The 25,053-nt window shown below is 41.9% G+C and overlaps 1 protein-coding gene across 9 annotated transcripts in view; it reads left to right on the forward strand.

Moving 5' to 3' along the window:
- GUCY2F (guanylate cyclase 2F, retinal) overlaps positions 1–25,053 on the forward strand; it is a 230,653-nt gene that overhangs the window by 178,733 nt on the left and 26,867 nt on the right. For all 9 annotated transcript variants that reach the window (XR_008847695.1, XM_056538849.1, XM_056538845.1 and 6 more), the window contains 3 exons: positions 963–1,137; positions 11,217–11,315; positions 11,574–11,668. Coding sequence is in view for 8 of the 9 variants with exons in the window: in XM_056538849.1 (XP_056394824.1) it covers positions 963–1,137; positions 11,217–11,315; positions 11,574–11,668 (369 nt within the window). In the remaining variant the exon portion in view is untranslated. The remainder of the gene's footprint in view (positions 1–962; positions 1,138–11,216; positions 11,316–11,573; positions 11,669–25,053) is intronic.

The raw sequence follows: 25,053 nt of genomic DNA on the forward strand, positions 1-25,053 counted from the left end.
CCACCTCCAGGCTCTGTCATTATGCTGCTCTGCAACAGTGATTCTAAAAGCGATGCCTGTAATCTGCATGTCATACTGAATAATAGTATTATTTCACTACCCCAGCACACTCCATATGCATTTTAGAACAAAGCAAAGTGTTCTACACCCCTAGTGAGGCTCTCTGTAGGCCAGAAATAGCCGTTTTTAACATAGATTCGCCGTAAATAAATTCTGATCGTACCGATTTTTTTCAGAAAATTCAGCGAATCGGTCTAATTGAATTGTCGCTCATCTCTATTTATAATGACAGACCAATAAAACTGTTAAAAATAACTTTTTTGAAAAGTCATAACTTGAGGACAAAATATATTTTTCAGCAACTGTGTGATTTTTTTATACCCAGATGGTTAGAATGGCTTTCAATGGCCAGGGCAGCAATACGACAGACAAACAAACATATTTTATTCCCATTACTGTTCCACTGTGCTGGTTATCAGGTCGCCTAACTTATTGGCTAGCATGAAAATGTTGTATATTCAGTATTTACGTGGACTACAAAAATGTCGGCAGCACATTTTGATTAAGTGTAAATTGTTTGAGACTTTTTCTTCTTAAATACAAAAGTGGGTTTTGGCAACAACACTTATTATACAAAGAAAGGGAGGGGCTCAGCTTATATAATGTAGGGGTGCTATCACGTGTCAAAAAAGAACAAATAATAACCAAAGAAAAAGACAGACACTATCAATAGGATGCACAACCAAAATTGATTATAAGAAAATTGTAATAATATTTATTATTATTCAATGGTACGAAAAACACATATTTATTAAAAACAATTAAACACTCAGATATGAGCTCACTACAATGGTTTTGGCAACAACACCATTTTGCTTTATTACTTGTATTGCATGACTTTTGTAAAATAGTCCTTAATCATACAGAAGGATTCTTTCTTGTGTGTGTCTTTTTGTTAACAGGTGGAAACTATTGGAGATGCCTACATGGTTGCATCAGGTCTTCCCAAAAGAAATGGAAATAGACATGCAGCAGAAATTGCTAACATGTCTCTGGATATCCTCAGTTCTGTAGGGTCTTTTAAAATGAGGCACATGCCTGATGTCCCTGTTAGGATACGTATAGGCCTGCATTCAGGTATTCTTCTCTCCATTCATATGCATTGGTCATCTTTGTGCAGGAACTTACAAATAAAATGTAAAGCTTATTACTACTTTAAAGGGAATATCATAATTATCATTTGAGCTTCAGACACCATCAGATAGGTAACAGGAAAAATATATCAATCATACTTTTTCTAGTGTTGATGGTGTTGCCACAATTCATAAAACAATGATTTTCTTCCTGGGCTCAAGTGTCAAGGAGGCGGGACCAAAATGCTTAAGTACTTCAGCATCACTTGCTCCCTGGGCCACCCCATGCTGTGGTTGATTGACGTACAGGGCACCGAGCCCTGTCTTCAAATCCCATGCAATGCTGCGACACTTGAAAAGCTAAGCCCTGCCTCCTTGACTCATTAGCATTGGGAGCAAATCATTGTTTTATGAGTTGGGGCAAAGCCATCAACACAAACAAATGTATGTTTGATATTATCTAATGTCTGCAGCTCGTATCATAAATATCAGCTTACAGATTCTCTTTAAAATATAATTTTATGCAGTTTAACATTCTTTTTTTAATGTGAAATTGTTTTATTTCCCTTTTTTCCCCCCCGATACAAACCAATGAAAAAAAATTATACTTTTGTGCATTGTAAGACATAAGAAAATAACATTTTAAAACATAAGACAATTGTATTCAATTGTTGTAGTATTATATTTTTTATATTTTTTTTATTAAAATTAGTCCAATGTAATTGCTTTACACATTTCTCTTTACTTTATTTTAAATCCATTTAAACATATTAAAGGGGTTATTCAGCTTAGAAAAAAATCATCAACTATCCAACTGCTGGGACCCCCTGTGTCCTTGCTCTCCTCCTGCACAGAATGGGGATTGGCACGTGCCTTGAATTAATTTCTATAGGAGAGCCAAAGCGCTGTACTTGGGTATTTCTGGCTCTTCCATAAAGATGCATGGGGGACCGTGTTGAGCACAGTGTGGTGAGGGTGTGATGAGGGCAGATGGCATTAACCCCTTGTGTTTGTGACACCAGAAGGTATACCGCTGGATCCTGGGCTAGGCACGGGGGGTAAATAATGACTCTGACGACAAGTTAAGGAAAAACGGCAGCTTTTCTGATTCAGACAGGTGTAACAGTCATAACAGCTTGGCTAGGCCCAAGGAGGGGACCAGTGACTTCAGAGACCTCAGGGCTTGCTGGAACTGGTAGTGAACTTGGAAAATTTGATGCAGGGCCACGCTGACTTGACACATATTTATCTTGACTGACTTGACTGGGACTGACTATACAGACTTCACCCTGTTTGTAGCTTACCAGGTTTTGACTTTCACCTGTGGGGTAGTGGATGTGTGGCCCCGTAGACTTAGGCCTCCTTCAGGACACCAGACACTCTCTCAGGACTTGACCTCTCTGCAACTCAGCTAAGCAGGAAAAGAGCCTAAGCTAGCTCCTCATAGGGCTTATACGGGGAGACTCTGGAGGGGTCCCATAGGTCACCCTGTAGGTCACATGGTCTATGGTACTTTCCTTGGTTACAACACTTAACAACATTACTTATAGGTATATATCAATATATGTAATCATAGGCATTTATCACTGTTCACAGAACATAGGTACGGGGGGACCAGGGGTCACTGAATGAAGTCTCCCGCACAGGGTAGCAAGGGTACTCCTGTACTGGGCCGCCACAATCTCCCCCTCTTAACAACAGCCGTCCTCGGCACGCAGTCCTGGAGGGCGGATGAACATGACGTGGCCACTGAGGCCAAGCAACAACAGTAGATACATTTCCTGGGGCATTTTGGTGAACAAACAAATCAGGGAAGAGTTCATGTGGCATTGCTCTTAATGTTCTTACATGCTCAATTGATGAGGGTGTTTAGAATTGGGATGTGAGATTTTTAGGACTTGCAAATGCATTTTCTGACAACATATGACAATATTACCTATATATAGTAGCTCTGTCACTGTACGTGTTTACTTAGACTTCCAGGAGAACTCTCTGGCCACAATAGAACCCTGTACACCATGGACAGGAAAATGGTTACACATTACTGACTATCTATGGACTGACTATTTAGACTGGTTAGCTACAGTCCTGACTTATTATATGACATTTGCCTATTTATACAATAGTTTTTATTACATTTTTATAACAGAATGTACAAACCCCAGGAGATCCTGGAAATCAAACAATTGCACAACAATGTGCATGTGACACAGTGGTTGTAGAACGCCTACAACTTTCATGTAATCACAAGAGTTTAAGAATATATAACAATTTCCTTTCTGCACTGCCTGCAAAGGAATATACATAAAATGCAAAATATAAACAAAGGTCCAATAGCCAAAGTATAAATATAGATACACATGGAAAGGTTTTGGTTTCGGTTTAGGTATAATAAGTAGAATTAACCAGTATTGCCATTTGGAGAGAAAGCTAGAATAAGTGCCATTGCCCATGGATATTACTTTTTCATAGGAACAGGAGAGATTAATGGCTAATATTAATTCTGTTGAATCCGGAACCTGTGCAGTTTTCAATTTCCTGAGTAAAACAGTTTTTAGCTATAATACATGTGATGCTTAGGGGGGTACTCCGGTGGAAAACTTTTTTTTTTAATCAACTGGTGCCAGAAAGTTAAACAGATTTGTAAATTACTTCTATTAAAAATCTTAATCCTTCCAGTACTTATTAGCTGCTGAATACTACAGAGGAAATTCTCCTCTTTTTGGAACACAGAGTTCTCTGCTGACATTATGACCACAGTGCTCTCTGCTGACATCTTTGTCCATTTTAGGAACTGTCCAGAGCAGCATATGTTTGCTATGGGGATTTTCTCCTACTCTGGACAGTTCTTAAAATGGACAGAGATGGACAGCTGTCAGTGTGCCTCCAGCTGTCAGTGCATGGAGGGTTGCTGGAGGGTTGCCCCCCCCCCCCCCATGACAATGTACAGGGTACAATCACACAGGCAGGTTTACAACGAGTTCTGCTGCAAGTTTGAGATGCGGCAAATTTTTCGCTGCAGCTCAAACTCCCAGCTCAAACTCACTGTAAACCTCCGCCCATGTGAATGTACCCTAAAAACACTACACTACACAAAATAAAAAGTAAAACACTACATACCCATACACAGTCAACCCCCCCCCCCCCCCCCAATAAAAAAAAAGTCTTGTACAGCACTGTTTCCAAAACGGAGCCTCCAGCTGTTGAAAAACAACAACTCACAGTGTTGCCGGACAGCCACTGACTGTCAAGGCATGCTGGGAGTTTTGCAACAGCTGGAGACACCCTGTTTGGGAAACACTGCCGTAGGGTATTTTTGTGGCGGATTCAAATCCCCAATTTAGGCCTCAAATGCGCATGGTGCTCTCTCACTTCGGAACCCTGTAGTATTTCAAGGAAACAGTTAAGGGCCACATATGGGGTATCTCCGTACTCGGGAGAAATTGCGTTACAAATTTTGGGTGTCTTTTTCTCCTTTTACCCCTTATGAAAAGGTAAAGTTGGGGTCTACACCAGCATGTTACTGTAAAAAAAAATATTTTAACACTAACATGCTGGTGTTGCCCCATACTTTTAATTTTCACAAGCGGTAAAAGGAAAAAAAAGACCCCCAAACTTTGTAACACAATTTTTCCTGAGTACGGAAATACCCCATATGTGGGCGTAAAATGCTCTGCGGGTGCACAACATCTCTCAATTCTGAGCCATGTTGTGCACCCGCGGAGCATTTTACACCCACATTTGTGGTCTAAATTGGTGATTTGCACAGGGATGGCTGATTTTACAGCGGTTCTGCCGTAAACGCAAAACAATAAAAACCCACATGTGACCCCATTTTGGAAACTACACCCCTCACGGAATGTAACAAGGGGTATAGTGAGCCTTAACATCCCACAGGTATTTGGCAAATTTCAGATAAAGTTGGATGTGAAAATGAAAAAAAAAATTTTTCACTAAAATGCTGGTGTTACCCTACATTTTTCATTTTCACAAGGGAGAATAGGAAAAAAAGACCCCCAAAATTTGTAACCCCATTTCTTCTGAGTAAGAAAATATCCCATATGTGGATGTAAAGTGCTCTGCGGGTGAACTACAATGCTTAGAAGAGAAGGAGCGCCATTGGGCTTTTGGCAAGAGAAGGTGTCTAAAACTGAAGGCCATATGTGTTTACAAAGCCCCCATAGTGCCAGAACCTTGGACCCCCCCACATGGGACCCCATTTGGGAAACTACACCCCTCATGTAATGTAATAAGGGGTACAGTGAGCATTTACGCCCCACAGGTGTCTCACAGATTTTTGGAACAATGGTCTGTGAAAATTAACAATTTTATTTTTCATTTGCACAGCCCACTGTTCCAAAGATCTGTCAAATGCCAGTGGGGTTTAAATGTTCACTGCACCCTTTATTAAATTCTGTGAGGGGTGTAGTTTCCAAAATGGGGTCACATGTGGGGGGGTCCACTGTTCTGGCACCACGGGGGGCTTTGTAAACACACATGGCCTCCCACTTCTATTCCAACCAAATTCTGTCACCAAAAGTCCAATGGCGCTCCTCCTCTTCTGAGCATTGTAGTTCGCCCGCAGAGCACTTTACATCCACATATGGGGTATTTCTATACTTTTTCTTTTTCTCCATTTACCCCTTGTGAAAATGAAAAATTTGGGATAACAACAGCATTTTATTGAAAACAAATCTAATTCTTAATTTTCATATCCAACATTAGTAGAAATTTGTCAAGCACCTGTGGAATGTTAAGGCTCACTGTACCCCTTGTTACATTCCTTGAGGAGTGTAGTTTCCAAAATAGTATGCCCTGTGTTTTTTTTTTTTTTCTTTGCTGTTCTGCCACCATAGGGGCTTCCTAAATGCTACATGCCCCCCAAAAACAATTTCAGCAAAATTTGCTTTCCAAAAGCCAAATGTGACTTCCTCTCTTCTGAGCATTGTAGTGCGCCAGCAGAGCTTTTGACATCCACACATGGGGTATTTCCATACTCAGAAGAGATGGGGTTACAAATATTTGGGGGGCATTTTCTCCCATAACCCCTTGTAAAAATGTAAAATTTGGGGGAAAACCAGCATTTTAGTGAAAAAATTTATAAATTAATTTAACGAAAAGTCGTCAAACACCTGTGGATAGTTAAGGCTCAGTGGACCCCTTGTTACATTCCTTGGGGGTTGTAGTTCCCAAAATAGTATGCCATGTGGGTTTTTTTCTGCTGTTCTGGCACCGTAGGGGCTTCTTAAATGTGACATACCCCCCAAAAAACATTTCAGAAAAACTCACTCTCCAAAATCCCATTGTCACTCCTTCCCTTCTGAGCCTTGTAGTGCACCCACAGAGCACTTGACATCCACATATGAGGTATTTCCTTACTCGAGAGAAATTGGGTTACAAATTTTGGGGGGCCTTTTCTCCTTTTACCCCTTGTAAAATTTCATAAACTGGGTCTACAAGAACATGCGAGTGTAAAAAATTAAGATTTTAAATTTTCTCCTTTACCTTGCTGCTATTCCTGTGAAACACCTAAAAGGTTAACACACTTTCTGAATGTCATTTTGAATACTTTGGGGGTGAAGTTTTTATAATGGGGTCATTTATGGGGTATATCTATTAAGAAGATCCCTCATATCCACTTCAAAACTGAACTGGTCCCTGAAAAATTCTGATTTAGAAAATATTGTGAAAAATTGGAAAATTGCTGCTTAACTATGAAGCCCCTGATGTCTTCCAAAAGTAAAAACATGTCAACTTTATGATGCAAATATAAAATAGACATATTGTATATGTGAATCAATATATATAATTTATTTGGAATATCCATTTTCCTTACAAGCAAAGAGTTTAAAAGTAAGAAAATTTACCACTGTGTTAAAGGAGAATATGTCACGAAAAAACTATCTCGGAATCAGAATAATCGGTTAAAGTATCCCAGAATTATTAATGCATAAAGTGCTTTGTACAAATACTTTATACACACCTTATTACATGGTGATCCAAATAACACAGTTTCACAATAATAACGGTAATTGCATTCCCCTGTGCAAAAAGGAATAAACAATATATTTATTACCCTGAAAAAAATATATAAATATATATATATATATATATTATAGTACCGGTCCACAGTTCTGGTAAATTAGAGTTCTCAGTAAAGGATCTTGGCTATATGCCGGGCACATGAACTTATGCAAATGGTTAAAGGAATTCTTGGTGAGTCCACCAGGTGCTTTTCTTTAACGTTGCGTAATCTGAAAAAAAGTGGTACTTCCACGAAAAAACAAAGTTAGTCTCTTGACTAAATAGCAAAGATATCACACACATTCTTCAGCCTGGGTATTTGCCGTCCCAGCCTTGCATGTCAGACTGCTTCCTAGGCTGGGACATATAACGGGACCACAGGACTGTTCCTCCTCCAAAGGACTCACTCGTGTGTTCCAGTTTACCCTGGTCAGGGTAGACTCAGTGATGGTGGGACTGATGGTAACCAGCATTTGAACTGCAGCAGCTTGCACCACTGGGGGTACTGATGTTGGTGCCTGTTGGGCCGGCCAAACCTCCTCCTCAGCAGGAGTAGGCCGAGGCACTTTACTTGGTGCCCGCTGGTTAGGCCAAATCTCCTCAGTGACAGGAGTAGGCCTGGGCACATCTGCAGATGACTTGTGTAGGTACTTTGTTGCCATGACAGGCACCTCAGGCAAGTAGGTTTTTTCCTCTTTCTCTGGACAAGACTTATTAAGTTTAGGAGATAGTAATCCGAAGGAAGCTGCGTTCCAATCGTCCGAGGGAAAATATGCAAAGGGAATTTGTGTGGGGTTCTTCGGTCGGGTCACTGCTGCCACCCACTCTCCTCTCACGCTTTGAACTGGAGTGTACAATCTCCCGCTCTCAAGAGAATGCAATGGTGTGGGGAGAGAGTCCCTTTTTACTGCACGATGATTGACCAGGATGTTCCCACCACGACGACAGTCCATGAGGGTGCCAAACCCCCGCACTTTGTCAAACTTAACAACTGTGGCTCTGCACCTTTCCAGGGGTGGCTCTCCCTTTCGGGGGTGGTCCAGCATTCTAATGTACAGGGCCTCAAGGGTTTTGGTGTCTTGCTGCTGTGCTTGGTGTACTTCATACGGTAGCAGCTTTGGCCCATACTCATTCCTTCTTTGTGCCCTCATCTCCTCTACTATATCGGCCACCTGGGCTTCTCGCTTAGCCCTCTCAGACTGGGCCATCGGAACTGAGGAATGGGGCTTCCCTGGCAGGGGAAGAAGATGCTCTTGCATATAGCTGGGATATGCTGTGGGCTTCTGAACCTGGGGGTTTGCTCTGGGCTGGGGGTAGATGGAGGGGTAGAAAAAGCAGCCTGAGCCGGGGTACTCCCTTCCGACTCCTCTGTGTGAATCTCTGCCCAGGATCCCCAGGTCCTGTGATGAGGGGACAGCCTCACTGGTGACGCTCCTCCAGAAGATGGCGGCGTACCTTCCGCCAGGGTTGCTGGCCAGTCTCTATCATCCTCAAGCAGCGGGACTTTAAAATAGGCCTCTTCGGCCCCGATAGAGATCTTGAAACATGTGCCCTGCGGCCACGGCGACTTTCCGGGCCTCCGGCGCCATCTTGTGACTTTTCGACCTTGTGCTTGCCTTCTCCGCCATGTTGCTCACCTCACAGACTTCCAGCAAACTGAAGAAATCCAGCGACGCTTTGTCTTTTATACAGGACTTTGGGAAAATAGCTGCCAGCCGGAAGTGCGTCAGCGGTGCAGCACTGACTTCCACTCTCCCAGCAACAAGGGGCGGATCTTTCAGGTTCCACTTGGGATTCGATAGAGCAACATGGTTTCCATGTCCAGGGGCAGGACGCTGACCAGAGTGAGACATTTTTGCGTCCTTCTCCAACACACCTTTAACCCTTTCAGCAATACTTTGTTACGTAGCATAACTTCGGACCTAATTTTACTCATGGTCGGCACAGTTCTTTGAAAATTCACAATGGCAGATAACAGACTTGTCTTCAACCCCCCCTCTATTTCACAAGCGCCTCGCAATTAACACTTTTCACTGACAAAGTCCCGTACCATTTCTGGTTCAATTTATTTTCGCATCTGAGTACGAATTTTCGGCAACACTGGACACAGTTCAGATTGGGGGAGTACTTTTCGCATAAGGCGCAGACCCGTATCCTGTTCGTGATGCCAAAAGTTGTGGTGAGGGTGTGATGAGGGCAGATTTATTACCCTACGGGCAGATGGCATTAACCCGTTGTGTTCGTGACACCAGGGCGTGGTTTTACCTCTACACCACCCGAAGGTATACTGCTGGATGCTGGGCTAGGCACGGGGGCAAATAATTACTCCAACGCCAAGTTATGGAACAACGGCAGCTTTACTGAGTCAGACAGGTTAAACAGTCTTAACAGCTTGGCTAGGCCCAAGGAGGTGACCAGTGGCTTCAGAGACCTCAGGGCTTGCTGGGACTGCTAGTGGACTTGGACAATTTGATGCAGAGCCACGCTGACTTGACACAGATTTATCTTGACTGACTTGACTGGGGCTGACTAGACAGACTTCATCCTGTTTGTAGCTTACCAGGTTTTGACTTTCACCTGTGGGGTAGTGGACTTGTGGATGCGTGGCAGCGTGGTAAACTTAGGCCTCCTCAGGACACCAGACACTCTCTCAGGACTTGACCTCACTGCAACTCAGCTAAGCAGGAAAAGAGCCTGAGCTAGCTCCTCCCAGGGTTTATATGGGGGAGACTCTGGATGGGTCCCATAGGTCACCCTGTAGGTCACATGGTCACTGGTACCTTCATTGGTTACAACACTTAGCAACATTGCTTAAAGATACATTACAATAATCATCATGGGCATTTATCACTATTCATAGAACATAGGTACGGGGGGGGGGCAGGGGTCACTGATTGGAGTCTGCCTGACAGGGCAGCAAGGGTACAGGGGTGCAACTTTCTTAAAATACAAAAGTACTCTAGTAACAACATTTTAAGTTATCCTCCTATATCACATTAAAAATGTTATTGAGCCCTTTCTTAGTTATGTTTTTCTAGGAAATGAAAATGAAAAGATTATAACTCACAACCTCCAAGTTGTACATCTAATGTATAGGACTCCCGGGCACATCTGTGCATACATATGCCGCAGATTTCATGCAGAGGCATTTTTGTTTTTGTTTTTAAACCAAATTTAATGGGGCATGCCACTGTCAGATTTATATGGAACCCAGGAGTGTTGCTAGGTCTTCAAAAGATTTGGGGCATGGGCGTGGCTGAGGGTGGAGCCACAAAAAGGAGGTGGACAAGGGGGTGTGGTCACTCAATGTTGCACGACCCTACTGATTTTGTTATGTATTGTATGTGTATAGTGACCCCACCAGCAGAATAGTGAGTACAGCCCTGGAGTATAATACAGGATATAACTCAGGATCAGTACAGGATAAGTAATATAATGTATGTACACAATGACCCCACCAGCAGAATAGTGAGTACAGCCCTGGAGTATAATTCAGGATATAACTCAGGATCAGTACTGGATAAGTAAATATAATGTATGTACACAGTAACCCCACTAGCAGAATAGTAAGTACAGCTTTGGAGTATAATACAGGATATAACTCAGGATAAGTAAAGGATAAGTGATGTAATGTATGCACACAGTGATCTCACCAGCAGAATAGAGAGTACTGCTCTGGAGGATAATACAGGATATAACTCAGGATAAGTACAGGATAAGTAATGTAAGATTCAGGGCACCTGGCTTTACATTCGGGGCCCATGCCCTGAATGTATTAGCCTAGTGATGATGGAACCCAACAGGAAAAAAAACATGGCATGCCACAATATATGGCATATTAGGGAGAGGTGAATAAGCTACATTATACAGTGTTGCACAAAGCTCAGTACAGAAGTAAAGTGCCTACAGATCAAAAGTATGGAGCTGATGGGACAATATCTGCACCCACACAGCCTATGTGTACAGTACAAGATGTAGGCCAGTAAAGAAGACAACTTAAAGAATCATATCTGTATGGTTACAGACACTTTATAAGCATGTATTCACTTTTTCTTTTAGGGTCTGTGGTTGCAGGTGTAGTAGGCCTAACAATGCCAAGGTATTGCCTCTTTGGAGATACAGTTAACACTGCCTCTCGCATGGAATCAACAGGGTTACGTGAGTAAAGAAACAATGGCTGATCAATATTATTTAGACATGTTCTGTCATCAAACTGTCATGATGTGGATATAAATCAGCGGTTTCTATATCTCTGTAGGCTAATTGCCAGGATAAAAGATATATTGCACTGTATACCTGTTTGCCTTATTTGAGACAATAAGGTCACTAACAGTTAAAGGTTTATATTATCAGGAGATACATCTTTCATGTAAAGTTTCACTTTTCCACTTGGTTAAGGCTTATATTCCTTTACAGCATATCGGATCCATGTGAACCAGAGTACTGTCAAAACCCTTAGATCTTTGAATGAGGGATATCTTCTTGAACTGAGAGGAAGGACAGAGCTGAAGGTAAGTGACATGTTTATCTGTATCATACACATTGTTCTCTCTTAGACGTCACTGGGGTTTTTGTTCCAATTACAAGCTGAGGTCAGTTCTTGAGAAATTTCTAGGAATTAACATGTTGAAATCTTTGTCATATCTTTGTAGACTGGACACCCACATCACTGTGTCTTACCTGAATAAATTTGTTTTAGTAAATCCTATTAGTAAAGTAGCCTTGTGTGATCCTAATATGTGTTGCTGTAATGAACTATGTATAATTTATGAATCACCTATTTAACTTAACCCCTTAAGGACAATGGACATATTCCTACGCCCCTGTTTCCGAGTCCTTAAAGAAGAAGTATCATGGACCAAGTCACAAATTTTTTTTTCTATCATGTGAAAGTGCATCAGCTCACCATTCTGACAATCTGCTCCTCATGTATCTCACCCTCTCCCTTCTCCTGTAATCCCCTCTGAAAGATCAGTACTTCCTGGTACATGGAGGTCCCTGACTTCCTGTCTCCCATAATGCCTTTCAGTTCATCATAGAAGTAGCCCAGCCTAGACTAGTGCTTCCTAACCAGGGTGCCTCCAGCTGTTGTGAAACTACAACTCCCAGCATGCCTGGGAGTTTTAGTTTTGCAACAGCTGGAGGCACCCTGGTTGGGCTACACTGACCTAGACACTGATCACTTTCCTAATAGCAGGCTCAGTGTTTCCCCTCCCCCTGCTTCTATTCTCAGGACATCGTTCTGTCAGACTGACCTGCTGTCAGATTGTAATCAGTGCAGGGGAAAGCAGGGATCTCCCCCTCCCCCTCTGCTTCTTCTCGGGACATTGGGACATCGTTCTTGCTCTTATAAACACTGAGCTGGCTGTCAGATACTTCCCTGCCGAGGAGATGAAGACAAGTGAGCTCAGCTAACTGGGGCTTCTATGATTGGCTGAAGCTGCACATGGGAGGTTCCCTGGCCGTGCACAGAGCTGGCTAAGCTGCAGAACTATGGGAAATTGTGACATCACGGCCCCCAGCATAATGCAGCTCAATAGGGGGTCGCAAGTCATCAGAACAGGGAGCTGCTGAACTTCCTCTCTGAACAAAGAAGCTAGAAAAACAGGTTTTACATACAAGATGGGTGAAGTCAGTGATTTACAAAGTGATATAACTTTTGCTTCTGCATTTAAAACACAATACTTTTTCTACATGGGACTTCTCCTTTAAGGACCGAGGACGTATGAGTACATCCTTTCCATTCCCGGCCCCCTGCCGCTAGCCGGAGGTGAGCCAGTGCCCGAAACCTGCTGATATCGATCAGCAGGCATCGTGGCATATCGCCTAGGGGGGTCATGATGACCCCCCATGTCGGCGATGGCCGCAGATCGCTGAACAATTCAGCCCAGCGATCTGCGTCGGATTCCGGGTCAATCGGGTCTCCAGTGACCCGGTGACCCGGAATTACTGGCTGATTGGGGCCGCCTCTGACGGCCCCGAACAGCCATAGCCAGCAGGGGTGAGGTGGCACTGGTGCCACCTCACGATCGCCCTGATTTGTCGGCCGGTTTACTGGCCGACCAATCAGGGCACCTGCTGCGGGTGTCACTCCCGCAACCCGCTCCGCCCCTCTTCCAGAGGACGTGATCGGGTGCAGAAAGAGGACCCCGGCAGCTGGGGACCCCGATCCCCGGCGTCCCTGTTGGGATCGGGGCCACAGGAGCGGCGGCGGCGGCGACGAGGGACTGACCTGCAGCGGCGGCGTGGATCAGCAGTTGGACTTGAGTGACAGCCTCCTGCTGTTGCTTAGCAACAGCTCCCAGCATGTAAAAAGGGCATGCTGGGAGCTGTAGTTATGCAACAGCAGGAGGCAGACCACCACAACTCCCAGCATTCCCTTATGGGCATGCTGGGACTTATAGTTTTGCAACAGCTGGAGGCACATTTTTTCTATGGAAAAGCGTACCTTCAGCTGTTGTATAACTACAACTCCCAGCTTGCACAATCAGCTAAAGTGCATGCTGGGAGTTGTAGTGGTGCATCTGCTGGTTGCATAACTACAACTCCCAGCATGCCCGTTGGCTGTCGGTGACTGCTGAGAGTTGTAGTTTTGCAACAGCTGGTAGCAAACCAGTGTGTCTCCAGCTGTTGCATAACTACAATCCCCAGCCAAAGTAGTATGCATCCAGCTGTTGCATAACTACAAGTCCCAGCATGCCCTTCCACTGTCTGTACATGCTGGGAGTTGTAGCTTTTGCAACAGCTGAAGGCACACTGGTTGCAAAACACTGAGTTTGTTACCAAACTCGGTGTTTCACAACCAGTGTGCCTCCAGCTGTTGCAAAACTACAACTCCCAGCATGCACTGATAGACCGTACATGCTGGGAGTTGTAGATTTGTAACAGCTGGATGGGCGGAGGTTTACAGTAAGTATCCGGCTGCAAGTTTGAGCTGCGACAAATTTTCTGCCGCAGCTCGTGCGACTGTACCCTAAAAACACTACACTACACTAGCACACAATAAAATAAAAAGTAACAAAACACTACATATACACATACCCCTACACAGCCCCCCTCCCCAATAAAAATGAAAAACGTCTGGTACGCCACTGTTTCCAAAACGGAGCCTCCAGCTGTTGCAAAACAACTACTCCCAGTATTGCCAGATAGCCACTGACCGTCCAGGCATGCTGGGAGTTTTGCAACAGCTGGAGGCACCCTGTTTGGGAATCACTGGCATAGAATACCCCTATGTACACCTGTCCCGTATTAAGGTTCACATTACCCCTTGTTACGTTCCCTGAGGGGTCTAGTTTCCAAAATGGTATGCCATGTGTTTTTTTTTTGGCTGTTCTGGCACCATAGGGGGTTCCTAAATGTGGCATGCCCCCAGAGCAAAATTTGCTTTCAAAAAGCCAAATGTGACTCCTTCTCTTCTGAGACCTGTAGTGCGCCAGCAGAGAATTTTTCACCCCCATATGGGGTGTTTCCTGAATTGGGAGAAATTGGGCTTCAAATTTTGGGGGGTATTTTCTGCTATTACCCTTTTTAAAAATTTAAAATTTTGGGGAAACCAAGCATTTTAGGTAAAAAATGTTTTTTTTTTTTTTTTTTTTTTTTACATATGCAAAAGTCGTGAATCACCTGTGGGGTATTAAGGTTCACTTTACCCCTTGTTATGTTCCACGAGGGGTCTAGTTTACAAAATGGTATGACATGTGGTTTTTCTTGCTGTTCTGGCACCATAGGAGCTTCCTAAAGGTGACATGACCCCCAAAAACCATTTGTCGCTCCTTCCCTTCTGAGCCCTCTACTGCGCCCGCCGAACACTTTACATAGACATATGAGATATGTGCTTACTCGAGAGAAATTAGGTTTCAAATACAAGTAAAAATTTTCTCCTTTTTACCCCTTGTAAAAATTAAAAAATTGGGTCTACAAGAACATGCGAGTGTAAAAAATGAAGATTTTGAATTTTCTCCTTCACTTTGCTGCTATTACTGTGAAACACCTAAAGGGTTAAAACACTTACTGAATGTCATTTTGAATACTTTGGGGTGCAGTTTTTATAATGGGGTCATTTGTGGGGTATTTCTAAGATGAAGACCCTTCAAATCCATTCAAAACTGAACTGGTCACTGAAGAATAGTGAGTTTGAAAATTTTGTGAAAAATTTAAAAATTGCTGCTGAACTTTGAAGCCCTCTGGTGTCTTCCAAAAGTAAAAACTCATAAATTGTATGATGCAAGCATAAAGTAGACATATTTTATATGTGAACAAAAAAAAATATATTTTGAATATCCCTTTTCCTTACAAGCAGAGAGCTTCAAAGTTAGAAAAATGCAAAATTTTCATTTTTTTCCATCAAATTTGGGGATTTTTCACCAAGAAAGGATGCAAGTTACCACAAAAATTTACCACTATGTTAAAGTAGAATATGTCACGAAAAAACAATCTCGGAATCAGAATGATAAGTAAAAGCATTCCAGAGTTATTAATGTTTAAAGTGACAGTGGTCAGAATTGCAAAAAATGCTCTGGTCCTTAAGGTGTAAAATGGCCTGGTCCTTAAGGGGTTAATCAGTTCTTAATGGTTCTGAAAGATTGTTCCACAGTAAGGTCTCGTTCACACACACACACACACACATACTTTTTGCCTCACCTGTCGTTACAAATTATTTTTTAAAACCTGCATGGTTTTGTTAGATTAACCATTCAGAGTGGTGACACGTTGGTATTAGTGCTCTCACTGCTCTTTTGAGCCTAAGAGTTCCCTCCATAGTGCATTGCTATTCCTTATTCTCTGCATTTCAAGAGGTGGCATCAGAGCTAAACTGTTTACCAGTAATACACATAGGCACTTCTTTTACCTTGCTTGTCTTGGCAATCACTGCTCCGCACTACTATGCCATAACATATTCCTGGTGAAAGTGCACTGGACTGAACAGGCAGGCATTGTTCTGGGTTATGGGTTTGCAAGGTGCTGTGTGAGCAGATGTGAAAGAAACAGCAGCAACAAAGCAAGGGAGCAATTAAACTAAGCATTGCTAATGATAATATTAATACGAGGATAACAAGGTAAAGGGAGATGGAAGAATAAATAAGATTCAGGAGGCAGCACTGTATATATTACACACACATTCACATAGCAGTAGCTAAGCCCCGCCCTCACTTCTGGTGTTCCATTTTGGTGTCTCTGTTGCAGACTGAGCCTGCTTTAATGAGCAATGTGGCTGACAGTGAGGGGATAAATCAATTAAACCAAAGCAGGCAGTGGGAACAGGGAGATAATCTATAGGAGATTTGGAAACTCTATCCCATTAACACTATATGTGAAGTATACTGGATGAAGAAGAGCTAATTACTCAATTATTAACCCACACCTGTCTGGCCTACATTGTGCTTTTAAACACTAAGTGATTCTTGAACACATAAATAAAGGGTATATTTTAAAAGGAATAAGCAAAGTGTAAATTTTAGGGGGGTCCCTGAGAGATTAGGATTTAGTCCCCATGGGGCTTAATAACACCCTGGGATCCAGCCATAGATTTTCCTTTTTTGGAGTGATTATCTATGGCAGTGAACAAAAGAGAAGTGAGAAACATAGGGGCTTTAAGAGCCATAAGACTTTACAACATGTTAAGAATTACATAGGCTATGACATGGAGGGAAGTTGCTTGAAACAACAGTGACCATTTAAAAAGCACCTAAAAATGTTTTTGGTTTTTTTCCCCATAATGCTTTATGCATTTTTTTTATGCAGCTTAGGCCCCTTTCACACTATAAAGTTGCTCCGTTAAAAGACCCGTTATAAACTTCCGTTAGCAAAGCCTTAAAAACGGATGTTAAACGGCCGTTACAAAATCCCATTAAAGTCTACGGGATTTTTTGGATTGTCCGTTATGACCCATTATAGCCCGTCATGAGTAACAGACGTTATTTGTGACGGAAGAAAAAACGGCACATGCACAAATTTCTCTTCTGTCACAAGAAATGGGTAAATTAACGACCGTTATTTTTAACATTGAAGTCTATGGCAAACAGATGAGCCTTTATGTCATCCGTTTGCACCTGGTTTATAATATCCGTTATTACTTTTGAGCATGCTCAGAAGAGGTGACATCAACAGACTCCTGTAGTGCTGAGGGACTACTACTACTCCCATCATGGAATAGACATGTTTTCATGTTGGGAGTAGTAATTCCCCGGCTGCAGGAGTCTGCCGGTGGCTGGGGAGGCTACATTAGTGTTTGTACTACAACCCCCATCATGGAACAGACTCTGTTCCATGATGGGGGTTGTAGTACAGGGGCTGAGGGAATGATCACACTGGGTCTCACTTCTTAGACCCGATACGATTAGAAGTTATTAAACAGGGGAGCAGACAGCATTCTCCACTCCCCTGCGATGAACGATGTATTTTACTTTCATTTTTAAATTTCCCGCCGGGAGCCCTGAATGGCCGGTACCTAGGAGCCATTCAGGGCTCCCGGCAGGGTTTTCAAATAGAAGCGCTGCGGTGGGTGAAAGATATATAGAATCGCTGGGGGGGGGGGTTATATGTCTGGCCACCGCAGCCCTATAAATCTTTCCCCCTGCTGCGCTATATAAGTCTTGCCCCCCTGCAGCGCATTTATATAGGTATTGTCCCCCGCAGCACTATCATAAGCCCCACGGCAGCGCTATGAATGAAAAGTATTCTATTAGCAGTGCATGGGGCCGGCCCAATGCGCTGCTGAAAGAGTACTTGTCTTTCACAGCGCTGCGGCGGCACGTAGAAGCACTGTGGGGGCCAGATAATGCTGTGTGTCTGGCCCCCACAGCACTTTCATAATCATATGCCTCCACAGCACCATGAATGAAAAGTATTCTAACAGCAGCGCATCTGGCCGGGAAGCCGGCCGCCCCGATGCTCTGCTGAAAGAATACTTGTCCTTCATAGCGCTGCAGCGGCATCTCTATATAGATGCACTGCGGGGGTCAGACATATGTCCACACATATATATTTATACTAAATCCTTTTCATTCATAGCGCTGCAAAGGTATATAGTAGACCCGGCTTTTGGAGTCTGTAGGTAGAGGTGTTAACGGCTGTACATGAGGGATGTTAAAACGAGTCTTAACGGATGAATATGCCCGTTATTTTGATGGACGTTATTCAACCTTTAGCACCCGTTATTTCATCCGTTATTATACATCAGTTTTTATACAGAAAATGGATGTTTAATAACGGATGAATACTCATAGTGTGAAAGGAGCCTTATGTGACACTTTTCCAATGTAGTGTGTTTAGTTACTTTCTTTTTTGGTAATATTTTTTCTGTGGTGTTTTCAAAGGCAAACTACCTAAAAAAAATAATAATAATAATTAAAACAACATACCTAGAGCATGCTATGTTTAAATAATTAATAAATAAAAAAAACTCACCTCAGAACTAAAAAATGCTAAGTGAAAATCATCACAAAACATGTATTTTAGTGTTTTATATAATTACCTGCTGACTTTTGCCTAACATCTGGCTGCAGCATTTTTCACAGAAAACATGTGGTTAGAAATATCTTTTTGTATGTTGGGCTGCTGACCAGGATTTTGAAGGGTAAACTAAGACAAAGCAATAGTACTGTATTTACTCCTTTGCAAATTGGCCACAGATTATCTTGAAGAATCAATGGTACTTTCCTTCCTTGTGTAAGATTAATATATGTCTCATTTGATCTCCACAACCCCATACAGCCAAATAAACAAAATATTTCTGTACTGATCTATAGACTAACATTGAATCTATACTGTATATAAGAATTTCCACAGGGTTATCAAAACCTGTGTAGAAGAAGAGTAGTGAAGTTGCCCATAAGAACCGATCAGATTGCTTCTTTCATTTTTCAGAGGCCTTTTTAAAAATAAAAATAAAGCTATCTGATTGGTTGCTATTGAGCAACTGCTCCACTCTTCCTTTGCACAGTGGTATGCAAAAGTTTAGGCACCTTTAATTTTTCAGTAGAGAAATTAGGTTTATTGGATGAACAGAAAATGTACAATCTGTATCAAAACAAAAGTAGACAGGTACATAAATTTGGACTCCCTTGTCATTTTGTTGATCTGAATACCGGTAACTACCGAGCACTGATTAATTGGAACACACAGTTGGTTTGGTGGTTCATTAGGCCTTAATACCTTAAGGATCAAGGGCGTATCTGTACAACTTGGTCCCACTCCTCTGCTCTGACATGGGGTCACGGGCTGACCCGCATCATAGCCAGGTGGTCCCGGCGGCTATTATGCCTGGCATTAACCCCTTAGACGCAGTGATCAAAGTTGATCACCGCCTCTAAAAGGAAAGTAAATGGTTCCCGACAGCTCAGTTGGGCTGATCGGGACTTCCACGGTGTCCCGAACGGCTGAGAGGACGGGGGAGGGTCGCTACCTACCTCCATCTCTGTCCTATCGGCAATCTGCTGCTCCATGCTATTAAACCGCCTGGTCATTGGCGTATATGTAAAAAAATTTGAAAGTCCAAAATTGGGTATTTTTGGTCATTTTGTATACCCCAAGAACCCTATCACCATAAAAAGTGTACAAAAAGTCCCCCCAAAAAATGGTACCGATAAAAATTTCCAATCACAGCGCAAAATGAGCCCTCATACATCCCCGTATGCGGAAAAATAAAAAAGTTATAGGGGTCAGAAGATGACAATTTTAAACAAACTAATTTTGGTGCATATAGTTATAATTTTTTTAAAGTAGTAAAATAAAATAAAAACCTAGATAAATCAGGTATCCTTGTGACTGTATGGACCTACAGAATAAAGATATGGTATCATTTTTCCCAAAAAGTGCACTGTGTAGAATCAGAAGCCCCCAAAAGTTACAAAATGGCATTCTTTTTTCAATTCTGCCCCACAAATATTTTTTTTCTGGTTTTGTCATAGATTTTGAGGTGAAATGATTGATGTCATTACAAAGTAAAATTGGTGGCCCCCAAAAAAGCCCTCATATAGGCCTGTAGGTGGAAAATTGAAAGCGTTATGATTTTTAGAAGGTGAGGAGGAAAAAACTAAAGTGCAAAAATTAAAAATGGCCGGGTCCTTAATGGGTTAAACTTTATAGACAGGTGCATCCAATCATAATAAAGGGTATTTAAGATAGCCAATTGTAAGTTGTTGTTCTCTTTGACTTTCCTCTGAAGAGTGGCAACATGGGGGCCTCAAAACAACTCTCAAATGACCTAAAGGATTGTTCAACATTATAGTTTAGGGGAAGGCTACAAAAAAACTAACACATAGATTTAAAGGAGCAGCCTACCGAAAAGTATTTCCAGTCTGTTGTGCCAAGGCTGCAAAAGAAAAAAAAAAGACATTTTAACTCACCTTCCCCTGTTCCTCCTTAGCGCTGCAACAGCTGTTGGGTCTTCCGGTCTTCTTCCTTCTTCTGTGTGCACAGATTGTCTCACTGTGCTCGGCCTATCACCAGCTGAGGCGGGATATCCCTGTGACTGGTGATAGGCTGAGCGCAGTGTGACGATCCGTACACACAGAAGAAGGAAGAAGACCGGACAAGCTAAAGCGGTGCTACGGAGTAACGGAGGAAAGTGAGTTAAAGAAATGGAAATGGAAGACCACAGAAGTGGCAGGCCAAGTAAAATATTGAATACGTAAAGGCATAGGGTGGTGAGAAAGGTCAAAAACAGCCCACAGACCACCTCCAAAGACTTACAACATCATCTTGCTGCAGATGGTGTCACTGTGCAACAATTCAGCGCACTTTGCACAAGGACATGCTGGATAGGAGAGTGGTGCAAAAGAAGCCTTTTTTTTGTACACAAGCCACAAACAGAGTCACTTGAGGTATGCAAATGCACATTTCAACACGCTAGCTTCATTTAGGAAAAATGTACTATAGAGACATAAAGACAGGAGGAGCGCGATCCTAGTGAAATACCATTAACAAAGCAGGCAATATTGGCAATAATATTATGCTCACCGGAATGTGTTATGCTTAGAGCATAACATCTATATCAGCTCATCAGATAGCGGGTCAGCAGCCTTGGAGCATCAGATCCTCCAGGTGAGTTGGCAGGTAGAGATAGAACTTGATAGCAAAAAAAGGAAAGAATTTCTCCAAAAACAGGCGCTTCTCCCAACAAACATGAATTGGTGTTTAGGGCTGCAGACAAGGGAGGTGGTCTGGTAATTATGGATTACCAATATTATGAAGATGAGGCTACTTACATCCTTTCGGGCACTCAGTTCTACAAACCAATTAGAGGAGACCCCTTTGCAGAAAGCCTAAAAGCACTTAATAATCTCATTAGCAGTGCCGTGGAGTCTCAGATCTTGAATAAGGATGAACAAAAATTTCTCAGCCCTCTTTCCCTGGGAAACCTTATTTTTATTTTATCCCAAAGATTCATAAGTCCCTCACACATCCCCCAGGGAGACCTATAATTTCAAGTGTCAATTCAGCCACATCAAATCTGGCACACTATATAGACCTCTTTTTACAGGAAAATGTGGTGAAATTGCAAAGCTATCTGCGAGATTCCACCCAACTTATTCAACTGTTGATGAATATTCCTTGGACTCCAGGTCTAAAACTTATCACCTGCGATGTCACATCCCTCTACACTAATATTGCCAACGAGTTGGGTCTAAGGGCTGTGGAGAAATTTATTGTACAAGACACGGCCATCCCAGAAACACAGGGAATTCCAACTTAAGTGTCTTGGATTCATATTGAATAACAACTTTTTCTTATATAATGGGCAAACCTACCAACAAACTAAGGGGACAGCGATGGCGGCTAAGGTAGTATGCCAACCTCTTTATGGGGGCCTTCGAGGATGAACACATCTGGACAAATACAAATCTTACTAAACATATTATACTATATCGCTGATATATTGACGATCTCGTCTTTATTTGGGATGGTCCGGATGAGTCAGATTCAATTCTACTGAATTCTCTCAATATGAATAGCTGGGGGATCAATTTCACAGTTCCAGTAATCAAGCAATTGAATTTCTAGACTTACACATCACACATGATGACACTAGGTTCATTACCTCAACCTATTTAAAATCAGTTGACACAAACAGCTATTTAGACTATATGAGTGGGCATTATCACAAGTGGATTCAAAATATTCCCTATAGTCAACTGAAAAGTATCAGGAAAAATTTTACAGAGGATTCCACCAACAAGCGTCTAAAATTAAAAAGCGTTTTTACGCTAAAGGATATCCTAAAAACATGGTCACACATGCATTCCAGAGAGCAAAAACCCACAGGCAAGCGGAATGTTTAATTCCATAAAATAAGCCTCCAGCGAAAGAATTCACAGATCAATGTTATTTCATCACAGTATACAACAGATCAGCAAATAAAATCAAAAGCATTCTGAGAAACAATTGGTACATACTAAAAATGGATCCATATCTTAAAGATATCCTTCCAGCAGCACCCTTGGTGACTACATTAAAAAATCTATTAGCACCAAGCCAGATAAAGCAACACAAACAAAACACCATCACTGGATCAAGAAAAGGAAGATTCAAATGTGGCAAATCCCGTTGCCTTTGTTGTCATGAAATAAGACAGGGTATCACCTCCGTTACATCCCAAACTAATGGGAATACGTATTCCATTAAACATCATCTAACCTGTGAAACATCATATGTTATATATTTGTTGGACTGCTGCTGTGGGAAACAGTATGTAGGAAAAACTGTTCAAGCCCTTAGATGTAGGATTAACAAGCATCGCCAGAATATCTGAAACCAATTCCAGTTCCATGGATTTTCGAGGCATTGCTCTATGAAACACCCTGATATTAAACAACCTTTTTCAGTGACGCCGGGTAATCATATTCCAAGCATGGTGACCAACAGATTTGAATTGCTCCAGAAAAAAGAGGTCTTCTGGATCTATAAAATGGGAACATTGTCCCCAGAAGGTCTAAACGAGAAACTATCATCTAACAACATATCCTTACATCCTATCATTACAGTGCATATTTATTGCATGTTCTGTATATTAATTATAGCATAATGACAATATAGTGACCAATACATAGGACACTCCATTTTCTAACATAAAAGATAATGGCAAATACACTATTGAACGGTATATTCCTAATAAACTCCTTAATACAGTAATATCCCTCAGGAGGGTCCTTAGACCTCCACAATGCACCTTTCATAGTTACATAGTACATGTATGCATTTATGCATGAACGCATATACATATGTTCATTCTCCTTTATTTTACTTTTTCTATGCATATACATTTGCACATTCATTTCCTATTATTACTTTAGAATATAACAAAGGATGTGATCATTTTCTATCCAACTCTATTAAGCTTATTACTAGCAGCAATAATAATAATATGTACATATACTACAATAACAATCATTATAATAATTTATTAGGTAGATACCTAGATACCCCTTGGGAGGGTTTTTTTTTAGCACCTAAACTAAATGGCAATACATATATACATTTCCATCCAAAAAGACATACACAATTCTGTACATATGTATACAAGGGTTATAATTTGCACTCTCTGCAAGGGTTAACCTTTCAATTTTCCATTGCAGATATGTGTTTCTGCGACAACACATCCCATTTTACATAAGAAGGTCTATATTGGCCAACTCTAGAATTCAAATCACTACCCCATAGGGGACTGAAGAAAATACATTTGATTAGACTTGTGCACTAGAAAAATTTTCGTTTAATTTCGTTTCGTTTTTTCGTTTTGGAAAAAAATTTCGGTTCGGCAATATTTTCGGTTTAGATTTTTCGGATACATTCGGTATTCGGGTATTCGTGTTGTTTTTTTCGGATACATTCGGTATTCGAGTACATTCGGTAAATCTTTTTAGTCTTTTTTTGGACTTTAGCGATCCTAATAAATAATGGAGATACCTTTTTTATTAAAATTTCGCAGGGTATCATAAAAAAATCATAATAAAAAAGATACAGTGGTGATGAAAAAAATTGTATCTAATGAAATGTATCTTTTTTATTATGAAATGTTTATTCATTTTTAAACAGGGATCAATTTATGTGAGCGGGTAAAGCACTAAAAATGTAGCCGACAATAATGAAAATGTAGTGTGTGCGTGTTTTTCACTTTTTTTTTTAAACATTTTTTAGGTAGTACTACTACTCCCAGCATGGAACACACTCTTCCATGATGGGAGTAGTAGTTACCTGTACTAATTGACAGATCGCAGGGGTCCATTGCGATCCTCTTGTATAATGTATAGATGCGCCGGCTGCTCTTCTATGGTCCCCTGCACTCACGTATATGTACACATATTCATATTTCCCGCAGAGCTGTGATTGGCCAGATGGTTCCAGCCAATCACAGCTCTCTGTGAGAAATAGGAATATGTGTATATATACGGCCGTGCAGGGGACCATAGGAGAGCGAGGATCGCAGCGGCTGTCAGGAGTGATACCTGTAGTGATCTTTCCTTTACTACAAGTACTAATACTCCCAACATGGAGCACACTCTGCTCCATGCTGGGAACTGTAGTACCTGTATTAATAGACAGATCGCAGCTGGTGTCAGAAGTTACACTCGCTGCCATATGTCTATTAATGCAGGTACTACAGCTCCCAGCATGGAGCAGAGTGTGCTCCATGTTGGGAGTATTAGTACCTGCAGTAAGGGACAGATCCCAGGGATGTCACTCCTCCTGACACCCGCTGCGATCCTCCTTATGTGAATGTCGGGATCAGCTGTTCTCAGGGCTACAGAGCCAGGAGAACAGCTGACGCTGAGCCGTAGGTATACATCGTATATCTACTGCCCAGCAAGAACTTACAGTGAGCTTGCAATGTGTATACAGTATACACATTGCTGGCTCACTTAACCCCTTGCTGAGCTGTGCGCTATGCGCAAGC

This window comes from Hyla sarda, chromosome 9 (assembly GCF_029499605.1).
Source record: "Hyla sarda isolate aHylSar1 chromosome 9, aHylSar1.hap1, whole genome shotgun sequence".
NCBI lineage: Eukaryota > Metazoa > Chordata > Amphibia > Anura > Hylidae > Hyla > Hyla sarda.